The sequence below is a fragment of the Colius striatus genome, chromosome 1 (genome assembly GCF_028858725.1).
Source record: "Colius striatus isolate bColStr4 chromosome 1, bColStr4.1.hap1, whole genome shotgun sequence".
Classification (NCBI taxonomy): Eukaryota; Metazoa; Chordata; class Aves; order Coliiformes; family Coliidae; genus Colius; species Colius striatus.
This window is the reverse complement of record NC_084759.1, coordinates 54,128,644-54,153,993: the sequence shown is the minus strand read 5'-3', so window position 1 is coordinate 54,153,993 and position 25,350 is coordinate 54,128,644. Positions and strand designations below refer to the sequence as shown.

General features: G+C 43.8%; 1 protein-coding gene across 1 annotated transcript in view; it reads right to left on the bottom strand.

Annotated features, from left to right (window-relative positions):
- Positions 1-20,398: 20,398 nt before the first annotated feature.
- The window catches only part of CLYBL (citramalyl-CoA lyase), a 178,901-nt gene continuing 173,949 nt past the window's right edge, over positions 20,399-25,350 (bottom strand). The window contains exon 9 of the mRNA XM_061997500.1: positions 20,399-21,056. Coding sequence (XP_061853484.1) covers positions 20,961-21,056 — 96 coding nt within the window. The 3' untranslated portion in view covers positions 20,399-20,960. The remainder of the gene's footprint in view (positions 21,057-25,350) is intronic.

Sequence of the window (25,350 nt, the reverse complement as noted above, 5' to 3'; positions counted from 1 at the left end):
TGCAAACATTGAGGACCCCATGCATGCACACTCACACACGTAGACCAGGGTGTGCGTGCACACATCTTTACAACTGCTGCTCTCTGATTGTTCTTCTGGTTTTGGAAGGTTTAGAAATTTTGAAGCACTCATAATTTGCACTTACCTGTAGGATCTCAAGCACTGTGGTAGCACCTGGTTCATTCTTGGCCATGCTGCTGTCAATAATTTATTTGAATGACTAGAGGGGATGTGCCATGCATTAATGGCTGCTTATGTGCTCTATACATATTCAGATTCTGACTCCTGAGACTGTGCAGGTTTAGTTTGCCAAAGGCTGTCTCTGCAGCAGGTGTTACTAACCAAGGAGGCGTTAAAGCAGCAAGCGGGGCAAGAGGAGAATATGCCCCATATCTAAGAAGGATCATATACTACACTTCATCAAAGCTGAAATACACTCAGGACATTACCTAAAGATTATTTAAACCTCAAGTTTGCTTTTGAGCACAGAGATTACAATGAGATCTATTACTTTTGAGTGCCAAATCTGTGTTTACAGGTTACAAACTCATGTTTCTGTCACGGTGCAGTTGTTGCTGGCTAACCATCACTTCAGTCACCAGTGTGACACTTTTAAAGGATGATCTGGGAAAACTGGGACTGGGGAGGAATCAGGGATGACAAGGCATCAGTCTGGTTCAGGACTAACTCTCTTTTTGTAGCACGGGAGGGAGCACTGGGCCCGTGGCATCGTCAGCTCAGAGGGAGTGTGGGAAACACAGACAGAATTACTAACAACATCTCCCTCCATGACGAACTTGTTTCCCTTGTAAGAAGTGAGAAACCTCTTCAAAGCACAAAGGAGAGAGGATAACTGGCAGGTGGGGCTCTGCTTGTGCGTGCAGAGATTTTCTCCCTGCTTGCCCCCTTCCCCGAGGTCTAGTTTTTGTGGCTGTGGCTGCCTTTGAAAGGCAGTAATGAGGTAGGAAATGTTCACACTCCTCCTGACGTCGAAGGGATTAAGAGCAAGATTGATGCTGGATAGCTGGAAAGTCTGAGACAAGTGCAGTATGTGAGGGTAGTATAGACCAAAGTGGGATTTTTTGATTGTACAAATTCAAGTCACTACATGGACACAGACTGGAAGCAGAGCAGGATCATTTAAAGAACTTCTTCCTAAATGATATTTCTTGTCCATTGAGCAACCTCATCTATTGCTTGCCAAAGCCTGTGTTTTTTTGGGTCTCTTTGGGACAACATTAAATTTTAATTGACGATATGGATTTCCAGCTCAACTAATCCTAACAGTGCCCTTAAGACAAATCAACATGGCATTGGTAGAAAGAAATAATTCCCTTAGTGGAAGCTGAAATGTGGTGGGGTTTTTTTCTCTCCTGTGTCAGAGAAATAAAAATCTTCCCACAAACCTGTTACAAAGAGATGTGCTCTATGCATGGGGCTGAGAGTTGGGTCTCACAACCACTAATCCCCTCTCTGACAGACCCCCTTGGTGGCAAATCTCCCCAACTTCCCTCTCAACACCTGTAAAATGGAGATAATGTACACACGTCCTCCCTTCCTTGGGGTTCGCTGTGTTAGGCAGCACATGCCAGGCTGTTGGAGGCTGGTCCTGCAGGCATGCCTCTGCACGACCAGCTCGTCCTCATCTATGTGCTGGTATTTTGCTGCCATTTGCTTGGCATAAATACCCCACAACAGCAGAGTGCTCTACACTATCATAGGCAGGCATGTAGCAGTCATCCTTTGTTTTCTTTAAATGATTTCAAGCACCAAATAACATGCCTTTTCCTGGAGCTGAAGGCAAACCATTTGGCCTCTTGGCAAACAGCTTTCCTAGTCCTTGTGAGCTCACTGTCATTTGCTTGGGTAGACTCACGTTGTGTTTCCTGCCCCTTCCTCTCAAAATGCTTCTTTCTGAGGGGGAGGGATGCTCTCATTTTATTTTACTAAGGGGCCCAGGGCTGGCAGAATATTGCTCCCTCTGCACAAGCTTGGCTGGTATGGAGCGATGGTATAGATGCTTCCCAGCTGCATGGGCTGTGCACCTGCCTTGTTTAAGTTTGATGTTGGAAAGGAAATGTCACTTTTACAGGCTTTTTCATAAGGCACCCAGAACGCCCGGGCACGAAATGATGAGAGATCTGAGAAACACCTAAACAGCACTAAAAAAAGAGTGTTTCTTTTTTCCCCTTGGAGAGATGTAAAAAAAAAAGAAGAACCCTGTTCTATTTTGATGAATTGTAAAGGAGTGAACAGGAGAGAGGTATTGCTGATTTTCAGGCTGAAACACAGCACAAAGACCCATGCTACAGCCATAATAAATGCAGGCAGATGAAACAAGAAACAGGAAAAGAGAAGCTTGATCAGCTTCTGCCTCCACACGTTTGGCATCACGTCTGTGACCCCACCAGTCTGATATCTCTGCTGTGTGGCTCCCACTGTGGTGGCCAGCAGAGTCACAGGGAGAAGTGCCCAGCAGTGGCCACCTGCACTCTGCCATGGCCATGGCCACCAGCTCTGGTCACGCAGGACAATGTGCACTGCTGGTTGCCACTATCTCTGCTGCAAAACACCAGGCTGAGGCACTCTAATAATAACAAAAGTTGCTCTTTGTTTTTTTTTGTTTCTTATCCCCGAGAAAGCCACCTATCAAATCGTGGCAGAGAGGCAGTGAGGGCCCAGGCCACACCGAGGATTGGAATTTAAGAGAAGTGAATCCTACATCCACCTCCTGTCCTGTTACTCTGGCCTGGAGAATTCACATTGCCTCTCTCCTTTTAGCTCTCCTGTTTTTCAGGTCAGGGTTTTTTGTTCTTTTTTTTTGTTGTTGTTGCTATTTGTACCATAGGTAGAACCAAGGGGGCTTCCAATTCACTGTGGTGGTAGTAGTAGCAGTAGTAGTAAAAATAGTAATTATAATTATATTAAGAGACTGGGCTGTAGCCAAAACAAAATCCCTTTTCACACATTTCTATTTAGATGTAATCCATAAAACTGCATTTTTATGTCAACACATTGGCAATGCAATAACCCTGTAGTGGAGGCTGGAATAGGCATAGCTATCTGCATATTTATTTTATATCAGCTCGTTTGTACATGAGTGTGTGTGTGTAATTACACGGCATGTAAGAATTATTCTCCTGTGTTCATTGGGATATACATACATAGATGTGTGCCATTTCCATAGCAAATTTTGAATGACTTTGGTTTGTTATTCTGGCAGGTGCGTAGGTATCCTAACATTTCTCCTTTTTTTTTGACCAGCTCCAAGCTAGTCTAACTCTTTTATGGCACCAGAAAGGATCACCAGGCTTATGACTTCACAGAGGCAAGGAATTGGCCCTTGCCACTTGTGGCTTCAAAAAAAAAAACCCCAAACCAGACTAATTGCATGAGGTGCTACCGCTTCCCTCCTCTGATCTGGCATCTCCCGTAGCAGCAGATTGTCTCTCTGGCTCATCCAACCCTGGAGTCAGGCGATTGTCAAGAACTGACTTTTTCCCCTCTGGTATTTTGGCTCTAGGTTTCTGAGTTGGAGGCCACGGTTTTCAGCACCTGCTAATAATTTCTTTTAACAGATGCTAGAAAGGAAGGTTTCCAAATCCAGCAGATACAATCTGCTGTAGCTTGGGTCAAGCGTGGACCACAGGGTTTATTTGCCCTAGAGATAGGAGGACGGTGATGTCCACCATTTTAGCAAACATGTTGTCATCCTAGTAGACAATGGTCAACGCAGCGCCATTGCTGCAGAGGGGAAGCACGCTGTCTGCCAGCTCTCCTTTCTCTGCTCTAACAGCCACTGGTTCCTCCACCAGTATGGGCAGGAGAATCCACGCTGCCAAGAACTATCATTTGCATTTCTTCAAACAGACTTTTATTTAAAATCCAAAGGAAACATTGAACTGATTCAATATATGCAGGTTCAAGTTGCAGTACCGCCACAGGAAGAATTCAGAAGCTCTGTTCCTCGTGGAGATCAAGTCTAAAACAAACCTTGACATAAAGTCCCAGTTCAATATTTCTGGCAGTTCTCTGTCTCATGACTTCCACCACCCTTTGCTAAGCAAGTCCCCTGCCCACTTCCCTCTGTTTTTCTTGTGATAACGTGTGTATTTCAATCCACTGTAACTATGTGTTCTCATAGCCTTCCCTGGTCAGCAGGAAGTAATGGGACCTCCGAATGGCTCTGGAGAGGCAAGAGAAATAAATAAAAGACAAGGAAATTGAAACAATAACAATGAACATACCATCCAGGGCAGGTTTCCATTCAGGTCAGGGGGCAAATAACATCAGACACAGAAGGCTGTAGATGAGACAAAACATCTCACAAGGTTTTGTCACTCTTTCATGGTACTGGATAGACACAAACATGCCTTTTTGTGTTTTTCCTCCTTCCTAAGCTGACACGAGGCTCTAACCAGGAGAAATGTAGAATGTAGAGTGCACATTATATCTGGGGCTTATTCCACTGCCTTTTCTCACTATGTATGTATGCAACTGCTTATGCATGCCATATACATCTGTAATTTCAGCCAGACCTCTGTGCTGGTAATTAATATGAGAGAGCTGCGTTGTCTTGCTCCAAGGAGTACTTGTTCATTCTCATCCCAGCCCATAGGTGATGGATGTATACACACGTCTTCTCTATCTTGCGTTTGGAAGTTACCTTTAAGCTCTCTGTCACAAATGAGTCATTATCATGGGCATGGGCATTGGGTCAGAGCCTGAAGGTGAAATCAGAGTCCAGGTAAACGTTATTCTCTTCTTAGACCTTGTTCTTCCTGCTTGCAATACTCTTTTTCAAGTTTGGAAATCAAAGTTATTTTCCTGCCAATGTTTTCTGCTTCCATGTGGCAAACATTTCTCTTTCCAGGGGAGCAGGAGCCAACATGGCTGCCACATACATGCATCAGTTTTGTGTATCCTGTCAACTCTTTCCTAGACAAAGTGAACAGTCCTGAGATCTGTTCTGCCTCCTTGTAATCCTTTCATGTGTCACCCCTCGGTTTTAATACATCATAGATGAACCCGAGGCAAAGAACTGACTATTTTTTCTTGTCATAAATAAAATGTTGAGAACACTGATCATTTTAACTACGAAAGCTTTTGCATTTTTTCCCTGTACTTTCCAGTACATACTAAAAAATGTGACTTAACATCTAAAGCAGACTTCTACATGATTATGTCTGAGTGACTACTCATCTCGTTTGCTCAGGTCACAGACAAATGGATAGCTTGTCTCAGGCATTAGTTTTTTGCACTTTTTGTAATGGCTCTGGTCCTTCCAAAATGCAGATGACTGGGGGTGCAGAGTCTGAGACAGTGAAATGAGCTGGGTTATCTCACTGTCCTTTACAGACAGAGGAGGTGAGTGGGTTGTAGAAGTGCATGGAAAGCGTCAATGAATGCCCTTATCCTTATCATTAGGCATCCAGGGAGAGAGGATTCCTGACTTGATGGCCATTATCCATCCTGCACCTCAATAGTTGTTCTTAAATAAGAAACATGAAGAAAGAGAGATTCAAGATGAGTGTCTTCTTTTTTTTCAGTCAGTGCATCTTAAACATTCCTGTCAGTTGTTCTTACTATGTTTATATTCTTTTTTATACCCGCATATACAAAATCAACAGGTATAGTAGTTGTATCTGCTTTTATTCTCTTTTTTTTAAGTGAGCTATGCATCACTTTATAAACTCCATGATTGTGGATGAATCTTATTTCAAAACATATGTATCCTGTCCCTTTGCCATAGAGAAGTCCCAATCCATGGGGACTTGGTGATGAACTGGGGATTAATTCATGTTTCCTGTCAGGTTCTGCTTGTGTCTATTAAGAGGCCTGCTTATGGAGTCAGCAGCTCTATGTCCTAAGGAAGTATGTTGGATTGTTTTTCCCTTTCACTTTGTTTTCATATTTTGCACTCTGGAGAAGAATAAGTCTAATATTGTTCATTTTCATATAGTTCATATGGTATCATATTGTTCCTTTTCCATGTAGTATCAGCATTGCAGCCTCTGCTGAATAGTCTTTAGCTGTTTCCAAGGACGTAGGAAAAAACCCTCTTTGCCTCACATCCTTGCCCTTTTTGACTACATCTTGGAAAACTAGACCTTAAACATAGTTTGGGTTTTTCAAGCATAGAATCAAGTAGTCATGGATGCGTTTTTTTGCGTGCTAAGTTACAATAGATGTAAAATGAAACAGGATTTCAGCTCACAGTGTAGGCTAAGTGCCAGCTACCAAAACCTGTATTTCAGGGTATGTTTTAACTTTTCCCTCAGTCTTCATGATATCATTGTTTACAGTGTTGTCAACAGACTTTTGCTTCTGCTATACTTCTGCCCTGATGATACATCTATTGATGACTACTTAACTCTTGCCAGAGCTCGTCTCTCATATTGTGAACAAGTTGCAGCTTGAAGTTGCCCCTGTTTGCTCCCACTGATTTTTTTTTCTTCTTTTTTTTCTTTATTATGGTGTTGCTATGGTTCTTCCACGATGGACTTTGAGAATGATTCTGTTATTCTCAGCAAGTACATGAAAAAAATGTTGGTGCTTTGTCCTCTGATCTGACACCTATAAATCAAACAATATGATTTGACACACAGATAGTCAGATAATTGCCAAAGACATATGCCAGTTGGGATGAACCCAAAATGACATTGGAAAACAGCTGACAAACCCATGGTCAGGCATATAATTCATGGCAGAATGTGTCCCTTAAACTCTATTCAAACAAATCCAATAATGTCTCCAAAAGGGACTGTTACTTCACCTCTACTGCCTTCTTTTGGGGCTACTTTTTTTTTCTCTTACTGTATTAGACACCCTAACCCAGCACTGGTCCCAAGAGCTGCAGAACCAAATGGTATCTTGGATCAGTGGCACTTCAGCTTCCCATCAGGTGTGTGCTGGTGGGGCAGGGATGGAGGTGAGTCTGGAGACCAGTAGCCCGTAGGTGTTGCATGAGGGCAAAGGCTGGGACTGGTGGCGATGGTCTGGGAGATTTTGCTTTCACATAAACTTGCAGGGAAAGCAGGAGGCAATGTAGAGAAATGAAGGAGAGGGAAAGACCAGACAGCCTGGATGCCTCTTCTAGATCTCTCATCGAACAGCATGGGACATGCATCTTTGCAGCTAGTTGGAGCCAAGCTGCTCAGAGAAGTCCACCAAAAGGCAAGAGACGGGAATCAATGCAAGCCATCATACACTGACCTTGGGCTCTGACTGAAGCCAGGTGGTTGTTTCTACAGTCCTTTACTCAAGCCAGACGGTCCTTGGACCAGTGAGACTTCGGTCTCTGTAGGGACTGCAGATTTGGGGCTTTGACATACCCTGCAGTGGCAGGTTTCTGCAGAAAGCTGCTGCTGCAAGGTCATGGCTCGGGGCTTCACTAGGAGAGAGCGAGCATGGGGGGAAGGGATGTTTCCAAATGAGAAAAAGATTTTTTGGTTTTTTTTTTAAGTGAGTGATTTGTTGGCTTCAGGCAAATGGCAGAAGGTTTTACTGAAAAGGCTTCTTTATGGGATTGTGGTTTTGCTTGGGGTAGCTGAGAGAAGTCTGTAAACCCCAGGAGCTCAAAGAGTTTGACAGGTTTGACAGGCCTTCCTGCTACTTATGAACAGGAGGCTGGAGTGAGTGTTCCTGAGATCACCTCCCTCTTTTCCTTCAAAGAGTGCTGGCAAGCCAGAGGAAGAGAGAAGCTGTTTTTTTCCCTCATTTTCTTTTCTTGTTGAATGACAATCTTAGATATCTGCATTTCTGACTCTTTTAAACTTTGTATTTTCTGGGCTCTCCTCAATCTGAAATTCCTGTTAGCCTTTCTAGGCTTTTGATTAGACTCTCCCTCAGAGCCTTGATCACCTCAAAACTGTTAGGCAGTAACTGTTAGTGGCAATAGGAGGGTCATATCAAAGACTGCTGTATACTATCTCTAAAGAACATGCCAGCTCTAAAAAGTAGCCTGGACCACAGTACCACTGTTGCCTGTTCTTGTGTCCACTTACTTACCCTACCACACTTCATGTGCCACCCCGGCCAAAAGTGAAAGACAAGAAAATAATGAACATGAAAATTAAAATGACCTTAGACCTGCATTTGTGTCATGCGAAATGACAGTAAGATCTGCAGCTCTTAGTGCTGGGAGGGAGAAGATGCCTCTTTTCCCTCTCTGTGTCAACTTATGCCTACACGCTACCCCTTATCTTATTTAGAAAGTAGAGTGAGTGCTTCTAATTAACATCACCTACTTCCCAAGTTTGCAAAGTGAAGGGTTTGGATTCCTGCTGCAAGAGAAGTGTCTGCTGTGATACTTAAACCATCACTGAGCAGAAAGCTGCTACATTGCCTGAGCCAGGGGTCACTGCCCTGGGCATGTGGCAAAGGGAAAGCCTGGAAAGAATCAGTAATTCAGGAAAAATGTACACATAAGGAGGAATTACCTATGCCTTTGAATGATGGTAATTTAATTTAAGAGGAAATCCAGTGACAACTTCCTAGGAAATACAGGCCTTTTTGTAAATCTCCATTTGTGGTGAAAAGGTGCTTAGCTGAAAATCAGCTGAATTCTTCTTACTCCGGTTTCTAACCGTGCCTTAGTTTCTAACCTAGCCTAAAGCTCGGGAAACTGAAATCAGCTTTGACAACATGAACAGGCTGCTTAGGGCAGAACAAACCCAAGAGATTAAGTTAAACTTGCCAGCTGAAGCAAGCTTCTGAGCTTTATCAAACATGCAAGCTGCAGAAAACTCCAGAGATGACATGTGATCCTGCTAATAGCTGAGCCCACTAAATCTTCCAGCCGCAAGGAGCTCCTCAAACCTGGGGAAGGCTCCTACCTCCTGAAGAGAAGGAGCAGCTTAGCTCTGGAGGCCAACCTTGTAATTCCTTAGCTTTATCCCTGGCAGTACCTGAGCAGCCCACCTTATCCAGCTGACCCAGTCTGGAGAATCATGGGCAAGCTACTTTATCCAACACCAGCTTAATGACAATCCCATAGGCAGCAGAGAAAGCTGGTTGTACTGAAGAATGAAAAGCAATCCCTTCAGTGTAAAGTCTCTAGTTTTCTTCTACTGTCCTCTTTTATTTTTTAAATCTTATTGAGGTCTATTAACACTAATGGTGCATTTCAGCCACTTCATTCTTCTGTAAAGCCAATTCCAGGTTCTCTGTGCTCACAGTGGTGGACTATGTCTTACCATTCTCAAGGTTTCATGGGACAAGTTTTTCCCTTGCTTCTGGATAGAAAGTAATGAAACTTTGGGGCTTCTTCAATGCCTCCTAGCTTCTTAGCTGGTTTCTTTGTGCAAGTCAGTAACATAGCCTCATCCTTTGTATATTGCTATTCATATAGGGTAATGACTGCAGGCCCTTAATGTTAGGGCTATGCAAACATGGTGAGAGGCAAGCTGTGTCCGAGAATGCATCATCTAAATAGATGAGATAGAGGAAACACTAATGTTACAGCTGTGCAAAAAGGAACTGAGGGACTCCAAAATATGAGATGTTTCCACATAGGAAGTGTATGCTAGAAGCAAAAATTCAGGTTGGACCTACTTAGTGCTTTGCCACATTGCAGTTCTCCCTATGGCTAGCTTTTCTACACTGTAGGATTAAATGCTACCACCCAAGACTCCTCCTTGTAGGTGCAGATCACCCAGGAGGCTGGAGGAGTCATCAGCACAACTCACGGCTTTCTCACTGTGAGTGCAGACCCATGGATACACGTGCTCCAAGTTGCAGGCAGCTGACGAGCTCTCCCGCTTTGCAGAATCATCTGCATCACAAATGAAAACCAGAGAGTCCTTCAGGCATCTCGGTTGTTAAACAGTTGATACAACCATATGAAACCCTTCAGGAGCTGTGGGAATTTTCCTATAGCTCCCAGTCTGGGATTTGGAGTCTGGGATCACAGTCTAGGATTTTGCCCGCCTGCTGTAGTCCTCACTCCTGAAGTATCTCTCTGTACCCAGTGACTGCCCTTTGCTTGAGCAAGGGATGTCCAACATAGCTTTTCAATTTGATCTCAGCTCCCACTCCACAAGTCATTTTTATTTTACTGGGATACCAGTGAAGCTGTAGCTCAGTAACTGATGTTAAGAGGAACTTTTAACACCTCAACAGCAAATGGAGGAGAGTGTTTCCCATTAGTGGCTGAGGAAGTAGTGCTCCTGTAACTTCAGCCTTGAAAGCTAATGAAGCTCAGATTGTGGCCGTGGCCTTTGATGTAGAGATGCCTGAGGTCAGTGCAGCTTTCAGAGGTGCCAGTGCTATGCTATGTCACCGTGTTCGTCTGGGCGAGGGCCCAATAATTCTAATCCTGTAATCATGTTTCTGTAAGCAACAGCATTTATTGTGCAGATAGTGGGGGATAGCTGCAGTGGTAATTAAATCAGGGATATGCTATAGAGAAGAAGCTAATCCAACCCTGCGATATAATTTCCACTAGAGGAAGTTACACCCAACGACATCACTTAATAAGTAGCAAAATATTGTAATCAGTTTAGGGAGAGATCACAGGGGTAAAAAAGCCTTGTTTGGCCATCTAATCCATCTCCCTGCCAGTACTCTCGTTCTGTTAGGGGACTGATGTTAAAATGCTGGCAAAAGTCAGGAAATTCAAAGCTGTGCCTTGACACTCCATCTTTGACTCCCACTGATATATGGTGTGTGTGGGGGGGTGGGGTGGTAAAAGCGCCCACTGACGAGATTGGCACCATTAGGTCTGAATTTAATTCTTTCTCTTGGGTTGTTTCACAAGCTCAGGCCACATACTATGTATTTTACGCCTTCTAACATAGGCTGTTGTCTCTCAGGTATACGTGCATTTGCAAAAGAACACGATGGCATATTCCACTCTAGTGGAGGGAACTACACATCTATGTGTAAATATTGTTCATCCAGGGGATGAGGAGAGCCTCCAGTGAGCTGTTCTGCTGTACTAATCAGTATGTCTTTCGACATTCTGGTTATTTTATTTTGCACAACCCACTCCATTTTAGATAAATCTCTTCTTATGTGCCACTTTTTAAATCATCGCTCTTTTATGATAAATAAGCATCAGATATTGAAAAAGCCCCGCTATTTTAAAAAGGAGAAATGAACAGGAGTAGTTTGTACTCGTTTTCTGTGCAGGTATCTCTTCACTTTGGTGGTTTTTATGTCTGTTAAATGGCTGCAGAACTGTTTGTGAAGAATCAGTTCTATGTACTAAGGGAGAATGAAAAACACTTCTTAAAGGAAAAACTGATGGCAAACTGCAGTCTTCGGGTGTATTACACACAATTGCACGCTTGCACACCTACACACACATACAGAGTGTGTATTTATGTATATTTGTATAAAAATACACACACACAAACCTATTTCCTTTAGCTCAGTGCCTGAAAGTTCATTTGTGGGCATCCTGATTCTTGATATATTATTTGTAAACAGAGGGCCAGGGGGCTGGAGTATTTCCTTGACTTCAATAGATGATGAGGCCTCAAGCTGTGAACTCAGATTGGGACCTCTAAGTATCCTGCTGCTACCTAACAGCTTGCTGAAAAATGACATAATTTGTGACATCAGCAATATGCTGCTTTAATAGAGGTTTGTAAAGCAGTTTCCACCCTCGTTGTGTCAGGACAAAAACACCTATCCTCACTAAACCCGAGGCGGCCTCTCCAGTGTTCCTCACACGCCTCGCATCCTTTGTACCTTTGAGGTGTTTGTTGCCAGAAAGTCCTGATATCTGCAGAACAATGGGTAATAATTTGGTAATATCTGCACCAGATCCTCCCGCCCAGTGAGAGCCGGGGAAGATGTCACTTCTCAGAGGAGCAGTGGCTGCCGGCGGGAGGTTCAGCAATGCAGATTTTAATGTGGAGATTTAATTTCAAACACAATTCACAGTTTGTACGTGGTTGAAAAATGTTTATTACCACCTGGATGTTCAGGACGCTGTTTTGGAAGAAACAAATTTCAATTTTGACAACGCTTTGTCATTTCAATTGATGCCTTTAAAGCATTTCACAGCTCTCCAAACAAGATGTTTTATACAAACCTAACAGTAACAGCAGAAAACACACCAATTTAAAAACCATCCAAAATAATACCAAATAAAATAACCGGTAGCCTTAGATAACAGGACACCAGCCTGAAATTGATTTAAATGCGAGAGTTTAATGATTTTTGAAAACACTGCATTCTCTAGTACAATGAAAAAAGAATGATTTGTCTTTTGGAAGTGTTATTGCATCTGGGGTAAATTTATTTTAAAATAAGATATGAACTACAAAATCGAAAGTTTTAAGGCACGTAAACATTGTCAGAACCTGAACGACAGCAGGAGGACTGTAACAGGAAGGAATTGATGCTCTGGATTGATTGCTGTGTCGTTGATACACCAAATGAAATCAGTACCTGTTAGGAAATGCACCTTGGGAGGCACAGCTTCCTAGTTACACCTTCAGCCTCTGCTAAAATTGCTGGTTGGAGTTGTTCTTGTTTGACACATTCATGGAAGGGAGTCCTACACACAAGGATCCTTATAAAAATGGTAAGGATCTCAAGAGACAGGCAAATGAATGTGTGGTAGATGAGACAGAGTACCTGCCTAGTCAGAAGACTGTACTGTTAAGTTTTCAAACCAAATACAGTCTGCTCACTGAGACAAAGGTACATCAAGAAGAATAGTCAGGAAGACTCCACATGAAAATACAGAGAATTTGTTTCCCTAAAAGAAGGTGTGTTGTAGGCCTTCCCCATCAAAGGAAGGAAGGAACAAACAGAGAAAGAGAGAAAGAGAGAAAGAGAGAAAGAGAGAAAGAAAGAAAGAAAGAAAGAAAGAGAAAGAAAGAAAGAAAGAAAGAGAAAGAAAGAAAGAAAGAAAGAAAGAAAGAAAGAAAGAAAGAAAGAAAGAGAAAGAAAGAGAGAGAAATGAAAGTATTCTTCAAGGAAGTTATCAGTCCATTAGTGTAGATGATTAGTCAGGAGACTACGGTGCAAACACAGCTTGACAAAATGTAAGTTCCCTCCTTAATCTGTCTTTGTTAATTTCCTATGGTTCCTCTTTCCCCCTCCTTTTTTGTGTTGCACCTCTGTACATTTTATAGCATCTAAAAATGAGAAAAAAACCCCCTCAGAGTTCACCTAGTCCACCCCTGCACCTAAAGGCCCTGCAGCAGATGTTTACCTAGCCTACTCTAAAGAAACTTCATTCCTTTCCTCTAGTGACATGTCAGCATGCAACTAGTCTTCAATTATATTTTGTTTTGTTTTGGTTTACAACTATTCAGATATTCACACTTTCTGCTGCTGCAAATTAAACCAATTTCTACCTATCCTTTTGCATATGGAGATCGAGAACAAGGGATGACTCTGTTGTGGAGTATGAGAGGACAGGCATGCATCTCTCCTCTCTGTTCCCATGTCTCAGCCATTTCTCAGCCACTCTGCACCAGTATTCCCCTACTCCTCAGGCCATCTCTCTGTTAACAGTTCCTCTCCAGCTTGTGGTCCATGCCTGCCTACCTCTTTCTTGTGGTCAGCTCTTTGTTCAGGCCGGTAACTGGATGCACCAGAAGAGAAGTAGCATAAGGGCTTCCAAAGACAACTCCAGGGGAAAAATTTTACCACGGGAAAAGATGATTTATCAGATATTCAAAGGCTGAATGGGAGGTCTGCATGGAGGGGGAATAGCAAGGGCACAACTCATTGTGTTCTGCCAGCTCCTTCTCAAATGCCACTGGGAGCCTTGGGGATGTGAAGATGATCGCGTCGAACCCACAGTGCAGTCGGTGGGCTTCAGTCCTGTCTTTACATCCATGATAACAGGAATGAAATACAGTGTACAAGCACAAAATAATGTCTGTGTTTGCCTGTAACGGTGACTTACAACTAACCTCAGATCTCTGGTGATTTCTGCACATTGTCTGTGGCAGGAGGGAAAGCCATGGCTTATATTTTCATACTTGGTTCTCACATGAAATAATGGGAAGAGGAGGAGGGGGGAAGATGCAGCTGCAAAAACAGTCAGTGAAACATAAAAATCCCTATTGTTTTGTTGTAGTTCTCAGTGCCCTTCAACTTCTGGGCACAGAGAAGGCCTCCCCCTGCTTAGGTTCAATAAGCAGGGGAGCCTTGGGGCTCAGAGCTCCCTCCCTACTTTCCCTAAGCTTTGCCATCAATTGTGCTTTTGTTCATGGAAAAAAAATGCCCAATGCATGTTAATTTATAGCCAGGGAAGCAATTAAAAAAAAAGTTTATTATCCTCCCCCCCCCCCCAAATGGAGTGTTACAGCAGCAGGGTTTTTTGGTAAACTTGACACTAACTGATGTCAGTAAGGGGGGAGCAAGGCCAGGAACTGAGTATGGATCTTTACCTCTCTCCTTCACGTGAAAAGGGACAGGCTTCTAGTTTTCTCCATCTGCCTGTACTCAGGAATGCGTGTGCTTCAGGAAGACCTAGGCACAAAGACAGGCTCATTTCCCCAGGTTTTGACAGCAAATTTGCCCTGTACACATCGCCTTCACATACTGCTTTGACAAATGCTAGTTAAACATTAAAGAAAGAACTGCCTTCCATAGCTACAGAGACAACTCTTTACTGAACTTACTGTGCGCCCTTTTCTGTAAATTTGACATGTGCTTAATATTCATAGAAATCACCTTCATCCATATGATGAAGTCAATTAATCCAGTTTTCCTCTGGATTTTGTAACTCCTTTGCAAAATCTTAGCATTGCACCAATAGATATTTTGCTGTTAGTACAGGACTGTCTTTTTCTTGCAAGGGAAACTGATGGGTATTTTTTTTTTCCCAATCAATTTTAAAGAAAGCAGTTAATGGCTCTACCTATGTTATATTTTAAGTGGTCTCTGAGTAAAGCATCATAATGTGGAGCTGAAAGTGCCTGAACACTTCAAATGAACAGGTAGGGTTTTACTGGTACGCCAGCAGTGACAACAGTGCTAAGGTGAAGGCATGGGAGGGATGGGCAGCCTCTGCCCAGTGAGCTCTTTCTAAGGCATTTTGTGGGCAGAGACCACAGCTCTTCCCTGCGCTCTGACCAAGTACCACACACATAGGGGATCTTCTTAAGTTCTAAAATAAAACACAAGCCCCTTCACTGATGGTACAAGTGCTGATGATTGAAGAGGGTGGAGCGATTTTGTTCTCCTTACCTACACTGTCACACAGCAAGACCAGCGATGTAACTGAACAACCCTCGCACATTCTTCATCGCTAGTTTCTGCCTCAATTGCAAACATTTAGTTCTGTACAATCCAACCATGGGCCTCTTGGTGACAAAATTGGAGGCAGTACTCTCAGTGATGGTCAGATTTGCAGCAATACATGCACTACCGACTATATCTGAGTTGTATTTTTACATAAGAGAGGACATGCAGAGTTAACATGAGGCATATCCAGTTACATCCCATAGAATATCAGACCTGCACAAACACTTCTACTTATTAATGGCTACTGCAAAACAAAGCCAGGAATGAAGTCAGGTGTCAGGAAGCCTAGATCAGGTCTTCCCAACAGAATGAAACATATCTCCCATAAATTTTAGGCTATTGCAGGCATGTCTCTGACAGAGATAAGGTTTTGACCTTCAGCAGGCTTCACTTGGGAAAAATCCTAACTGATGTACGTACCTGATATCACAAATTTAATAACATTAGCAGTGCTAGGAGAAATAGGAATAAAATTACAAGACCCAAAGATATGTGGAACCACACTTTAAATTATATTGGGCCAAGAAGGTAGCATTTAGCACTCCTCAGTTCTCACCAGGCTGATCAGCTTCAAGTGGTGCCAGCAGGCAGGAAGCACCTGTAACAGCTTTAGGAATCAGACCTCTTGCATTTCTGAAGATATCATTCTGAACATCACCTTATGGTATTGACTCTGCTATCCAGACTGGGGAACTTCAGGATTAATTTGGGAAATGAAAACTCCAAACATTGGATATCCCATCTCTCCTTTGCTTGCTGTGTCATAGAATCATAGAATTATTATAGTTGGAAAAGACCTTTAAGATTGTTGAGTTCAACCACTAACCTCACACTGCCAAGCCCATCACTAAACTAAACCATATCCCTCACTACCTCATCTATGTGTTTTTTAAATATATGTATGGGCACATGAAGGACATTTCTGCTCTTCATCCCATTCCCTGCACCCCTGGACATCGGAAGGAAAGCTCCCTTCTTGTTCCCAGTGAGGGACACTCACTGCTGAAGGGTGAAAGGAGGCCTGGGGTGCACGGAGGGGACAAAGTGACCCAGTGAGGACTGTGAGGGGAAAGGATGGCATAAAGGAGATTGAGAACACTCTTATCTTCACCAGACCTTGCAGGCAGCACTGGTGCCAGGCTGGTGTGTGTGCACCTCTCTGCAGGTGGCCTTTCCAAGGCACCTCGATCCTGGCTGAAGGGCTACTGTGGGCATGAGGGCAGCTGGTGGAGACAATTCTGGTGGTGATGTAGTGGGTGTGTTTAAGGCACTCCTTCCTCTTTCTCCTTCACTCCTTTTCCCTTCTTCCACGGTGTCTGAGGAAGCAGCCCAGGAAGGCGTGGAGCTGTGTCCTGTGGGGCCAGGAGCTGTCATGCATGCAGGCATCTATCTACTCACCCACCCGCCTACCAGGTGTGGGGTGCTAGGAGGGTTTCTTCCTACTGCCCTGGGTACCTCTGGCACCTTCTTGACCCCATGGAGGTGAATGGGAGGAAAAGGGATGACCCATCTCCCATCAGCAAAGCATCTCCTGTAGATACCAGATCTCAAACTGCCCTGCAACCCCCAAGGGTAGGTGGCTCCCATGCCCCTGGGCATTGGGAAAAATAGAAAATAATATACTGCCTCCAAGGGTTTTTATTGCCTCTTGCCCCTATTTTAAACTCTAAAATTGTAGTTAAAAATTGTTCCTATTTGGGGGCTCTGCTGTGCTCTGATCCTGAGGGAGGCAAAGGTGGGAGGAGAGCAGGTTGAAGTCCTGGGATGGATGAAATGTTGTCAAAGTTTTTCCTTTCCTTTCCTTTCCTTTCCTTTCCTTTCCTTTCCTTTCCTTTCCTTTCCTTTCCTTTCCTTTCCTTTCCTTTCCTTTCCTTTCCTTTCCTTTCCTTTCCTTTCCTTTCCTTTCCTTTCCTTTCCTTTCCTTTCCTTTCCTTTCCTTTCCTTTCCTCTTTCCTTTTCCTTTCTCCTCCCTCCAATTGGAAATCAGAAATTACTGCCCGAGGAGCAGATTTTACGTTTTATCGGCTCGTAAAAAAAAAGTTTTCAAAGCCTAATTTCCACCAGATACATTTATTTTCCGTTGAAAGCAAAATTAAAACAATACGCGCGAGTAGGTGCCATTAACCCTCAGCCATCTTTTGCTGTTAATCACAGGAGAGAATGATTAGGAAAGACAGTGAAGGAACACTATGTTTTAAACTTAAAAAAATCCGGATTTTTAGGAAGAGTAAGATCGGAGGAAGGATGAGGCAACCCAAGAAACAAGTAGGGACCCTCAATAAATGTTAGATTTCAGAGTCAGGTTACTTCGAGATATTGCAGGCAACACGCCGTTCCTAGAGGGATTTGAGCTTGTGAAACACATCCCTTGCTAAAATACCGTTTGATGCTTGTGTCGAAGAGGAAACCAAAATAACCTTTTTTTCTTTTAAGACCTGTTTTCAAAACAAGACCGAAAGAAAATGAAAGGGAGGGGGGAAAAAAAAATCCATCTAATATTCAAATGGCAGCTTTGAACAGCTTTTCCGACGATATTTGCTTCAAACCTCAGAGGCGGGGTGCTCCTGTGTTCCCGAGGGCTCCCTGCTCTCCCTTCCCCCGTTTCTGCTGCTTGGATGGCAGGCTCAGAAGCAAATGCCCTGCTAAATAATTGGTAGATTTTCTTTTTTTTTTCTTTTTTTTTTTTTTAGAGGAAGAGAGAAAAAAAAAAGGGAAAAAAAAAGACGTGAAAAGCACCAGCATTCAGGTGCTAACCTACTTATTTGAAAGTAATTTATTTTCCATTTTGCCCGTTTTCCCCCTTTAAAACACAACGCTGAAAGAAAGAATAAGTGCTTTAACATTTCAGTGTTGTGCTCTGGTAATTACTTTTTCACTTTTCCCCTAAGTTCCAATGTGAAAACCTCACAGGGGGGTCTTTGCTGTAGCAGGGCTACAGTTCCCAATCCCAAGCGCAAGATCTGCAATTACAAACCCATTCGCTGCCCTTCCCTATCATTAATATGCACAAAATCCTGCTGCTAATCTTATAATCTGTTTTGTTTCATCAATTGCTTGCCTAGCACCAGGCGGGAAAGAAAAAGAGAGGAAGAAAAAGAAAGAAGGAGGAGAAGAATAAAGCCGGGGGAAAAAAAAAACCCAGACCCACACCAAAAACACGGAAAGCTTCTTAAAAGTAAACGAAACAACAAATAAATCGGATTTTATTCCTTATAAAGCGAAAATCGTTAAGACTGTGAAAAGGAAGCAAAGTTTTCCGTTGGGGGTGCGTGTGTCAGGGAAATTTAAGGAGAAATCGGAATACAGCCAATATTTTTTTTCCCCACATGTTCGATTTCTCCCCGTACGAGTCACGAAATGAAGTTAATCAGTCGGCTGCGGAAGCGAGACGCTCCGCGTAAACATCTCCAGAGAGCTGATGAATATTTGGGGGTTTTAATGAGGGCGCGGAGGCGGCAGGGGCGGGCGGCGCTGGGGTCGGAGTCGGGCTGCGCATTGCCCCTCTGCGCCCGCGCATCTCCCGCGGGCCCCTCACACCTTGGCATTAAGACTTCAGTAAAACAATGAAGATATTATTACATCTTTAAAAATCCTCTTCTCTCCCGCTCCCCTCCGCACCCCCCTCCCCTGCATGGTGTTAAGGGAATAAACCAATCTACACCACACGGGTCCCACTGAGATTAATGAAAAAGAAACCCGCAAAAAAAAACCCCCAACCCTAACAACTCAAACCCAAATCAACCCCAAACTGCTATATCTCATCTATCTCATTTTCCGTTCCCCCGCGCCAGGCCTTGCACCTGATGATTTATTAATGCAATCTGCGGGGATAACTACACATGTGCCCAGCTCCGCCTCGTCCCAGCTCATCTTCTAAGTAATTGTTTCTCATTACTTCTGATAATGTTTTAACAGCGCTACCCATAATTTAGTCAGACAAGAATTAATAACGGAGGGTGCCCTGAAACGCACGGGGAGGGTGGGGGGATGTGCGGGGAGCGGTGCGAGGGGTGGGGTGATGGTGATGGTGATGTGTGCGGGGAGCTGCAACGCTCAATATAAACAGGTAGTCTTTAATTAATCAGATTAGCCTGGAGGTCCCCGCGCTGTAAGGGATCACCGTCGGGCGGGACCCGGGTGGAAAGGGAGGCGGGGGGTGTCGGTCCGCGCAGCTCATCCCCGGACTCCGCGGGTATATCTGCCGCCGTCCCCCGCGGCCGGGCCCGGGAGCGTTGATCTCCTGGCCCCGGCTCCGACTCCAGCCCCGGCTTCTCTGCCCCCCCCGAGCCGACCCCAGCCACGTTCACACCGTTCCCGAGGGTCCCCGCGATCCCCTTCCTCGTTTCTTCCACGAGGGATGGTCGATGGTTTGAGTTTTATTTTTTTTATCCCTCCGCATTTTCCCCTGCCCTTAATTAAACTACAAATAACCCCAAAATGTGTAAAATCCCTGCTTGGAGACAGAGGGGAAACCCATCACCAAGTGAGCAGACAGGAGGAATAAGCCACTGTGACTCCATATGTAAAAATGGCCATGGAGGTGGTGAAAAACGAAACTAAAAAACAACTGTTTTCTATTTACAAATTTAAATAAACAGAACAGCCTTCCCCGCGGTGTTTGTCTAAGTGCAGCAGCATTGCTGCTGTGTAGGTCATGAAAAGGTTGGTGCATAGTTTAAAACTTCCCATTCTGTTAATTTCTTAAAGAACAGTCGTTCATAGTCTGAGCACAAAAGCTCATGATTTAATGAGGAACAGAAACAAAATCTCTGATTGTTGGTGTTTCAAACTTCATTGGAGTCCTCTGGCAACCACAAGTTGATCCTCTGCAGCTTCAATACCCTTTAGCCCTCCATATAAGAGTACATGCTGAATAGAGGACAATGCCTGGTTGTTATGTTTATTTACCCTTACTACAAGCTGGGTTAACCTCTTCAAAACAGCTTTACTAAGCCCGTTAACCACACGGCCCACATGACCTGTAGCCGTATCCCTAATGTGATGTAAATCTGACTCGAGACCATATGCGCAAGTTCTGCTGCATTGTGTCACCGAAAACTACAAGTTTATTGCCGTCCAACCCTGCCCGGGCTGGACGCTTCCAGGAGGAAACGCTCTGAATAGCGACTGCTTTAAAAAAGAGAAGAAAGTCAAGAGTCCTTCATTGTTGGAGCAATATTTTTAATGGCTGTTGCACATTTACAGAAGGGGGGTGGGGGATGGGGACGGATGCAAAGCCCACATAGGGTCACGATTTTCACCGCAGTTATTTCAACCAGTGCGTAATTTTTTGAGGCTGTACCCTTTCTGATGAGTGTTCTGCACCAGAGCAGGAAGAGGTGTAGATGGCTAAAATCATAGATACAAACAGAAGCGATTGGCCTCGGTTTTCATCTGCTCTTTGAACACAGCTCACAGCTTACTTTTTGCCTGTCTCCTTCAGTGAAGTCAAAATCCTGCATTCGCAGTCATTATCGTGATGTCACACACTCAGTGATGTAACTTCATTGCTTGGGCTGTGCAGGAGCGAGCGGTGGTTTGAGTCAAGAACAGTTTTAGTAATTAACAACTCAGGCAAGCAAACTATGACAGATCTGCAAAATGGAAACGAATTTCTGCTTAAGCTTGATGTCTTTAATTTATTATTATATATTTTTTTTTAATTTTCCCCTCCAAGTATTACAGTCATCTTTTAAAACAGCTACTGTGGCCCCATGGCGAGAGCTTCATTTACCAGCTCATTTTTTCTTGATGGCTGTGGCAAGCGTAACAATATTCTGCGCCTGCTTCAGTAATGGCATGTCGATCATGCTCCCGCGGAAAGTAAACGCTCCCTGGAAAAGAGAGAATATAAACTTCCTGAGAGGACCTCTGGAAATCCTAGTTGGCTTGTCTTTTGCTTTAAAAACGCATCCGTTCACCAAGAAACATCAGCTCCCCCGGGGAATCCTGAATGAGTTTTAGGAGACAAACTAACACAGACCAGGCAAATGCATTTAAAGAAATGCGGTGGGCACTGAGTGCTCCAAAGAGGAGGGGAAAAGAGAGAGAAAAGAGAAGGCCAGCATGCAGCCTGCCTGTTTTCAACCTCTCCAGCTGGCAAACTCGGATGGCCAAGAGCAGCGGGGCCATGCGTGCCAACTGGGGGGGTGCTGGCGGACACCACGCCAGGCGGGCAGCTCTGCTCCCCACGTCCAGCGCTGCCCTCCGGCACCGGGGCTGTGCCACGGGGACATCATGAAGCTGTCTGTGGTTGGCGGGCGAAGCCAGAAGCATTATCAACAATATGTGTTTAGGGAGGTGAAGTTTTCCTGCCCCCGGCGATGTGCTGATGTGCTGCTGCACCTTGCCATCAGCTCTCTGGTGCCAAAGTTAGGCCAGGCTTGTGCTTAGAGCCAGCTGTTGGATGAAAACTGAAAAGACAAGTGTCTGAGGTAGTAATATTGCCCAAGTACCCTCTGGAGACAAGGTAAAGCCCACCTGAGCATGGCATACAGGAAATTTTCCCAAGTATGAGCAGACCCAACCAGTGTGCCTCAGCTGTGATGGTCTGAGAGCCAGGGCAAGTTTCAGAAGTCCTTTGTATTTCTAGGGATTTTGTGTTAGTACCATGTTGGCAAGTTTAAAACAACTAACTATATACTGTAGTTAAATCTTAAACAGAAAGTACATGTTTTAAATAGGTCCAAATCTGACTTGTTCCTTCGGATGCTTTAATCCACACATGTATAGCTGAGGTCAGATTTGGAAGATAAAACACCACGCATCAACACATGCCAAAATTCAGTAGACAACAACAACAACAAAATCTTTTTGGTGATTCTGACAGTACTTTGACACATTCTTGAAAAAAGACAAAACCAAAGATGCAATCCCTTCCCTTGAAGAATTCAGAACTGAATCTTTGCATAGGGTTTACCCTGTGAAGCACTGCACACCTTTCTAATGTCCCCCTGCAATTGATATGGGATCACAGGCTGCCCTTAGATTTGACAGTGAGTGAGGCTAACCAAGAACAGGGTAAGAACGATAGCAGCACTTGTTTCTGTGCATGCATAGTGAGAGAAATGTAGAGAAGAACATTTGTTGTTCTCTGGTTTTCATTTAAGTCTTAGTAATCACTGAATAGAGTGCTCCAGTGAGTAAAGTGAAAATAGAATCCATTTACAAAAATGTTTAGGGAATGTGTTGCTCCAGTGACATATCTAGCTTGACTGAAACAGTATTAATTGAATATTAAATCACATTCTAGACCAGTTAAGACAAAAATCCGCCGTCAACAGTAATCTAATACAAATTAATATTGCTGCATGTCAGAACAGGCTGTATTAAAGCTATTAAAAACCCCTCAGTTGAAACTATAATTTTATTCAAAGTAGGATCTCCTACTAAAGCTCACAGTATTTTTGGTAGGTTTGGAGAATGAGACTGACAGATACCCAAGGACAGACACTTCAAATTTCTTCTTTACAAAGCAACTAATCAACTCTACGTTACTCCATCAACAACATTTATGTTATTATTATTAATAACAATACACCACTTTTAATCTCAGCCATTTTCACTTATACTTTTAAACCTTTGCAGAAATTGCAGCCTCAAAGAGGTGCCTTCATTAACTGCTATGGAAATAAACTGTGAACTATGTAAACATTTTGTGACACAGGACTTTTTCAGAATAATTCAGGTCTCTGCAGTGATCCCAAACTGCACGATACACTTTTTTTTCACTGTAAGAAAAACATTGTTTCAATTGTGCCCATTTTTCCACAGGCATTCAGTCAAATAATAGCCATTGCTTAAAAGAGAAATTTGCACGCAGGATGACAGTAATAGGTAGAGATACGTCAAGGTCTGAAATCATCCTTCCTAGTTCTGTGAAATGGCTGACAGGAGCACAGTTGTCCTATGTACCTGCAATAGTTTTCAAAAAGAGATGGGCATCTAGGAATGTCAATGCTGATCTCTGGTGGTCCAAATCACGACTGGGAGGGTCTTATTCCTTTCCCTGACTGCGGGCAGGATGCTCTGAAGTCAGGTACCTCTGCAGGTGCCTAAGTTGGAGCATGATGAATCTGGGTCAGGACGTCTTTTTTAGAAAGCAGGAGTTAATTAAGCAGCATGCCTGTCCTCTCTTCATTGAAATTACATGTTTGGAAAGGAAACCAGGATAATAGTGTGTGTGTGGACACATGAACACTGAACCACTTGAGATCTGCCGTACGCTCTCTTCTTGTCAGCGTGTTGCTGCAGTTTGGGTTGCTAGGAATTGGAATTCTTGAAGGAAAAAAATGCTTTTTTCCCCCCTTTAACAGCAAAGAGTAACATGAAGAAGTTGGCTTCTCTGCCTGTTCACTCCGAGGCTTATTTTCTCCCTGCTAATTTGCAGCGTTGAGCTAAAGTCCAGAAAAAGAAACTGATTTTAATGCCATTGAATATACTCTATTCACCACCTCTCTTTCCACCCACAGATTTCAACAGATAGGAAATACCAGTAATTACAGCTTTGTCCCCATGCTCTTTTCCAATTCTGCTAGGTGAAATTTGCCTTTAGCATTCGTTTTCCTCTCGCATGAATATAAAGAAAACAAGGCTTTCTATAAACACCATTTGCTTTGATAGTGTTAATCTGGGGATTAATTTAGTCATAGATCTAAATTTTCTTTTTGGCTAACTTTCTCAATAATCTCACACTTCCAGCCTGCACTTAGACATCCAGTAGTTCAACTGCAGGTCCAAGGGTCTGTTCCTCATGAAGCTGGCAGGGTGCATGGGAGCGATGGCGGGTGCGTGGGGTGGGGACAGGGTTTGCATCTGTCACATTCAGGGGCTGTGGTCTCGCGTGCCACGTGGCCAAGTACCCCATCCAGTGTAAGCCTTTTCAGAAATCTGCAAAATTACCCTGCCAGCAGGCAAGTCAAATGTGTCAGACCCACCCTGGGAAGACACAAGCCCTCCAGGTGAAGGCTGATGGAGAAGCTGGGAGAAGGAGCAGCTGGGAGGCAGAGCTGCAGCCGATGGGAGCAGCCTTTGGGTGATGATGGTGCAGCAACTTGAGTGGGATGAGAAGAGGAGGAACAGAGGACAACTGTGGCATTCACTATACAGCAGGTTGGAAGTGCAGCCCATATGTGAAGTGTGTGGATCAGTGGGCCAAAGACATTGCCCACATTTTAAGTGAGGCAGCACACACTCTGCTGTCCTTATCCAGTGCAGGAACACAGTGAACCTGCTGTAGGTGAAGCCCTGTGAGAGATGGGGTGACTTTGGCACTCATCAGCCTGCAGAGTATGTGAACTCTAAAAGTACTTTATCTGTCTGTACAGCTGTGAAAGCAGCACAGCAGAGCAGAGAGGTTTGTATTTGTACAGCCTTCAGCTTCCCTCAGCCTGATTGCTGTATGCCTCTGTCAGGGCAGACTATCAGTGAGAAATCAAGGAAGAAAGTGAACAGGCAGCCTTTCCTATTTGGGTCATGGTGCAGATTAGCTAAGAGTCCTTCCCAGTTGACTGACAAGTGAGGAAAGACTCAAAGTTGTTTCCTTCTGGATAGCTCTGTGAGAGCAGAGCAACAAGAAGGCGGTAGACACATGTAGCTCCTCTTCTCCCCACCTCATTATTGCAGCTGCCCACAGAGCTCACCTAGTCGTCATTTCCCCGTCTCTGTCTCGTGTATCAGACCACCTTCCCCAGGCTGAACCATGCAGGACCAGTCCTGAGCAATTTGCTGCATACCCCAGGAACCATGTAGTATTTGAATGCAATAAACTCACAATGACATTTAATGCTCTGTTGAAATAGTAGTAATGTTTTTAAAAACATAGCAGCTATTTATGCAAGATGCAGGCCATGCTGAGTAAGGCCTTAACAGCTCTACTTTGAATTTCAGTATGTCCTCATGCATTTTGAAATGGAATAGAGGAGGCTTTTGGCAAATACGGAAAACAGCCGGAAAAGAATTAAAATTATAGAAAGCTGCTTTTTTTTGTTTTGTTTTGGGGTTTTGTGGGTTTTTTTTGTTTGTTTTTTGTGTATTTGTTTTTCAGAAGGGAACAGCAAAAATTGATAGTCTTGGGAAAAAGAGAATAAAGCATGGTCAGCTCCAAGTGATACAAAGATCCAGCCTACA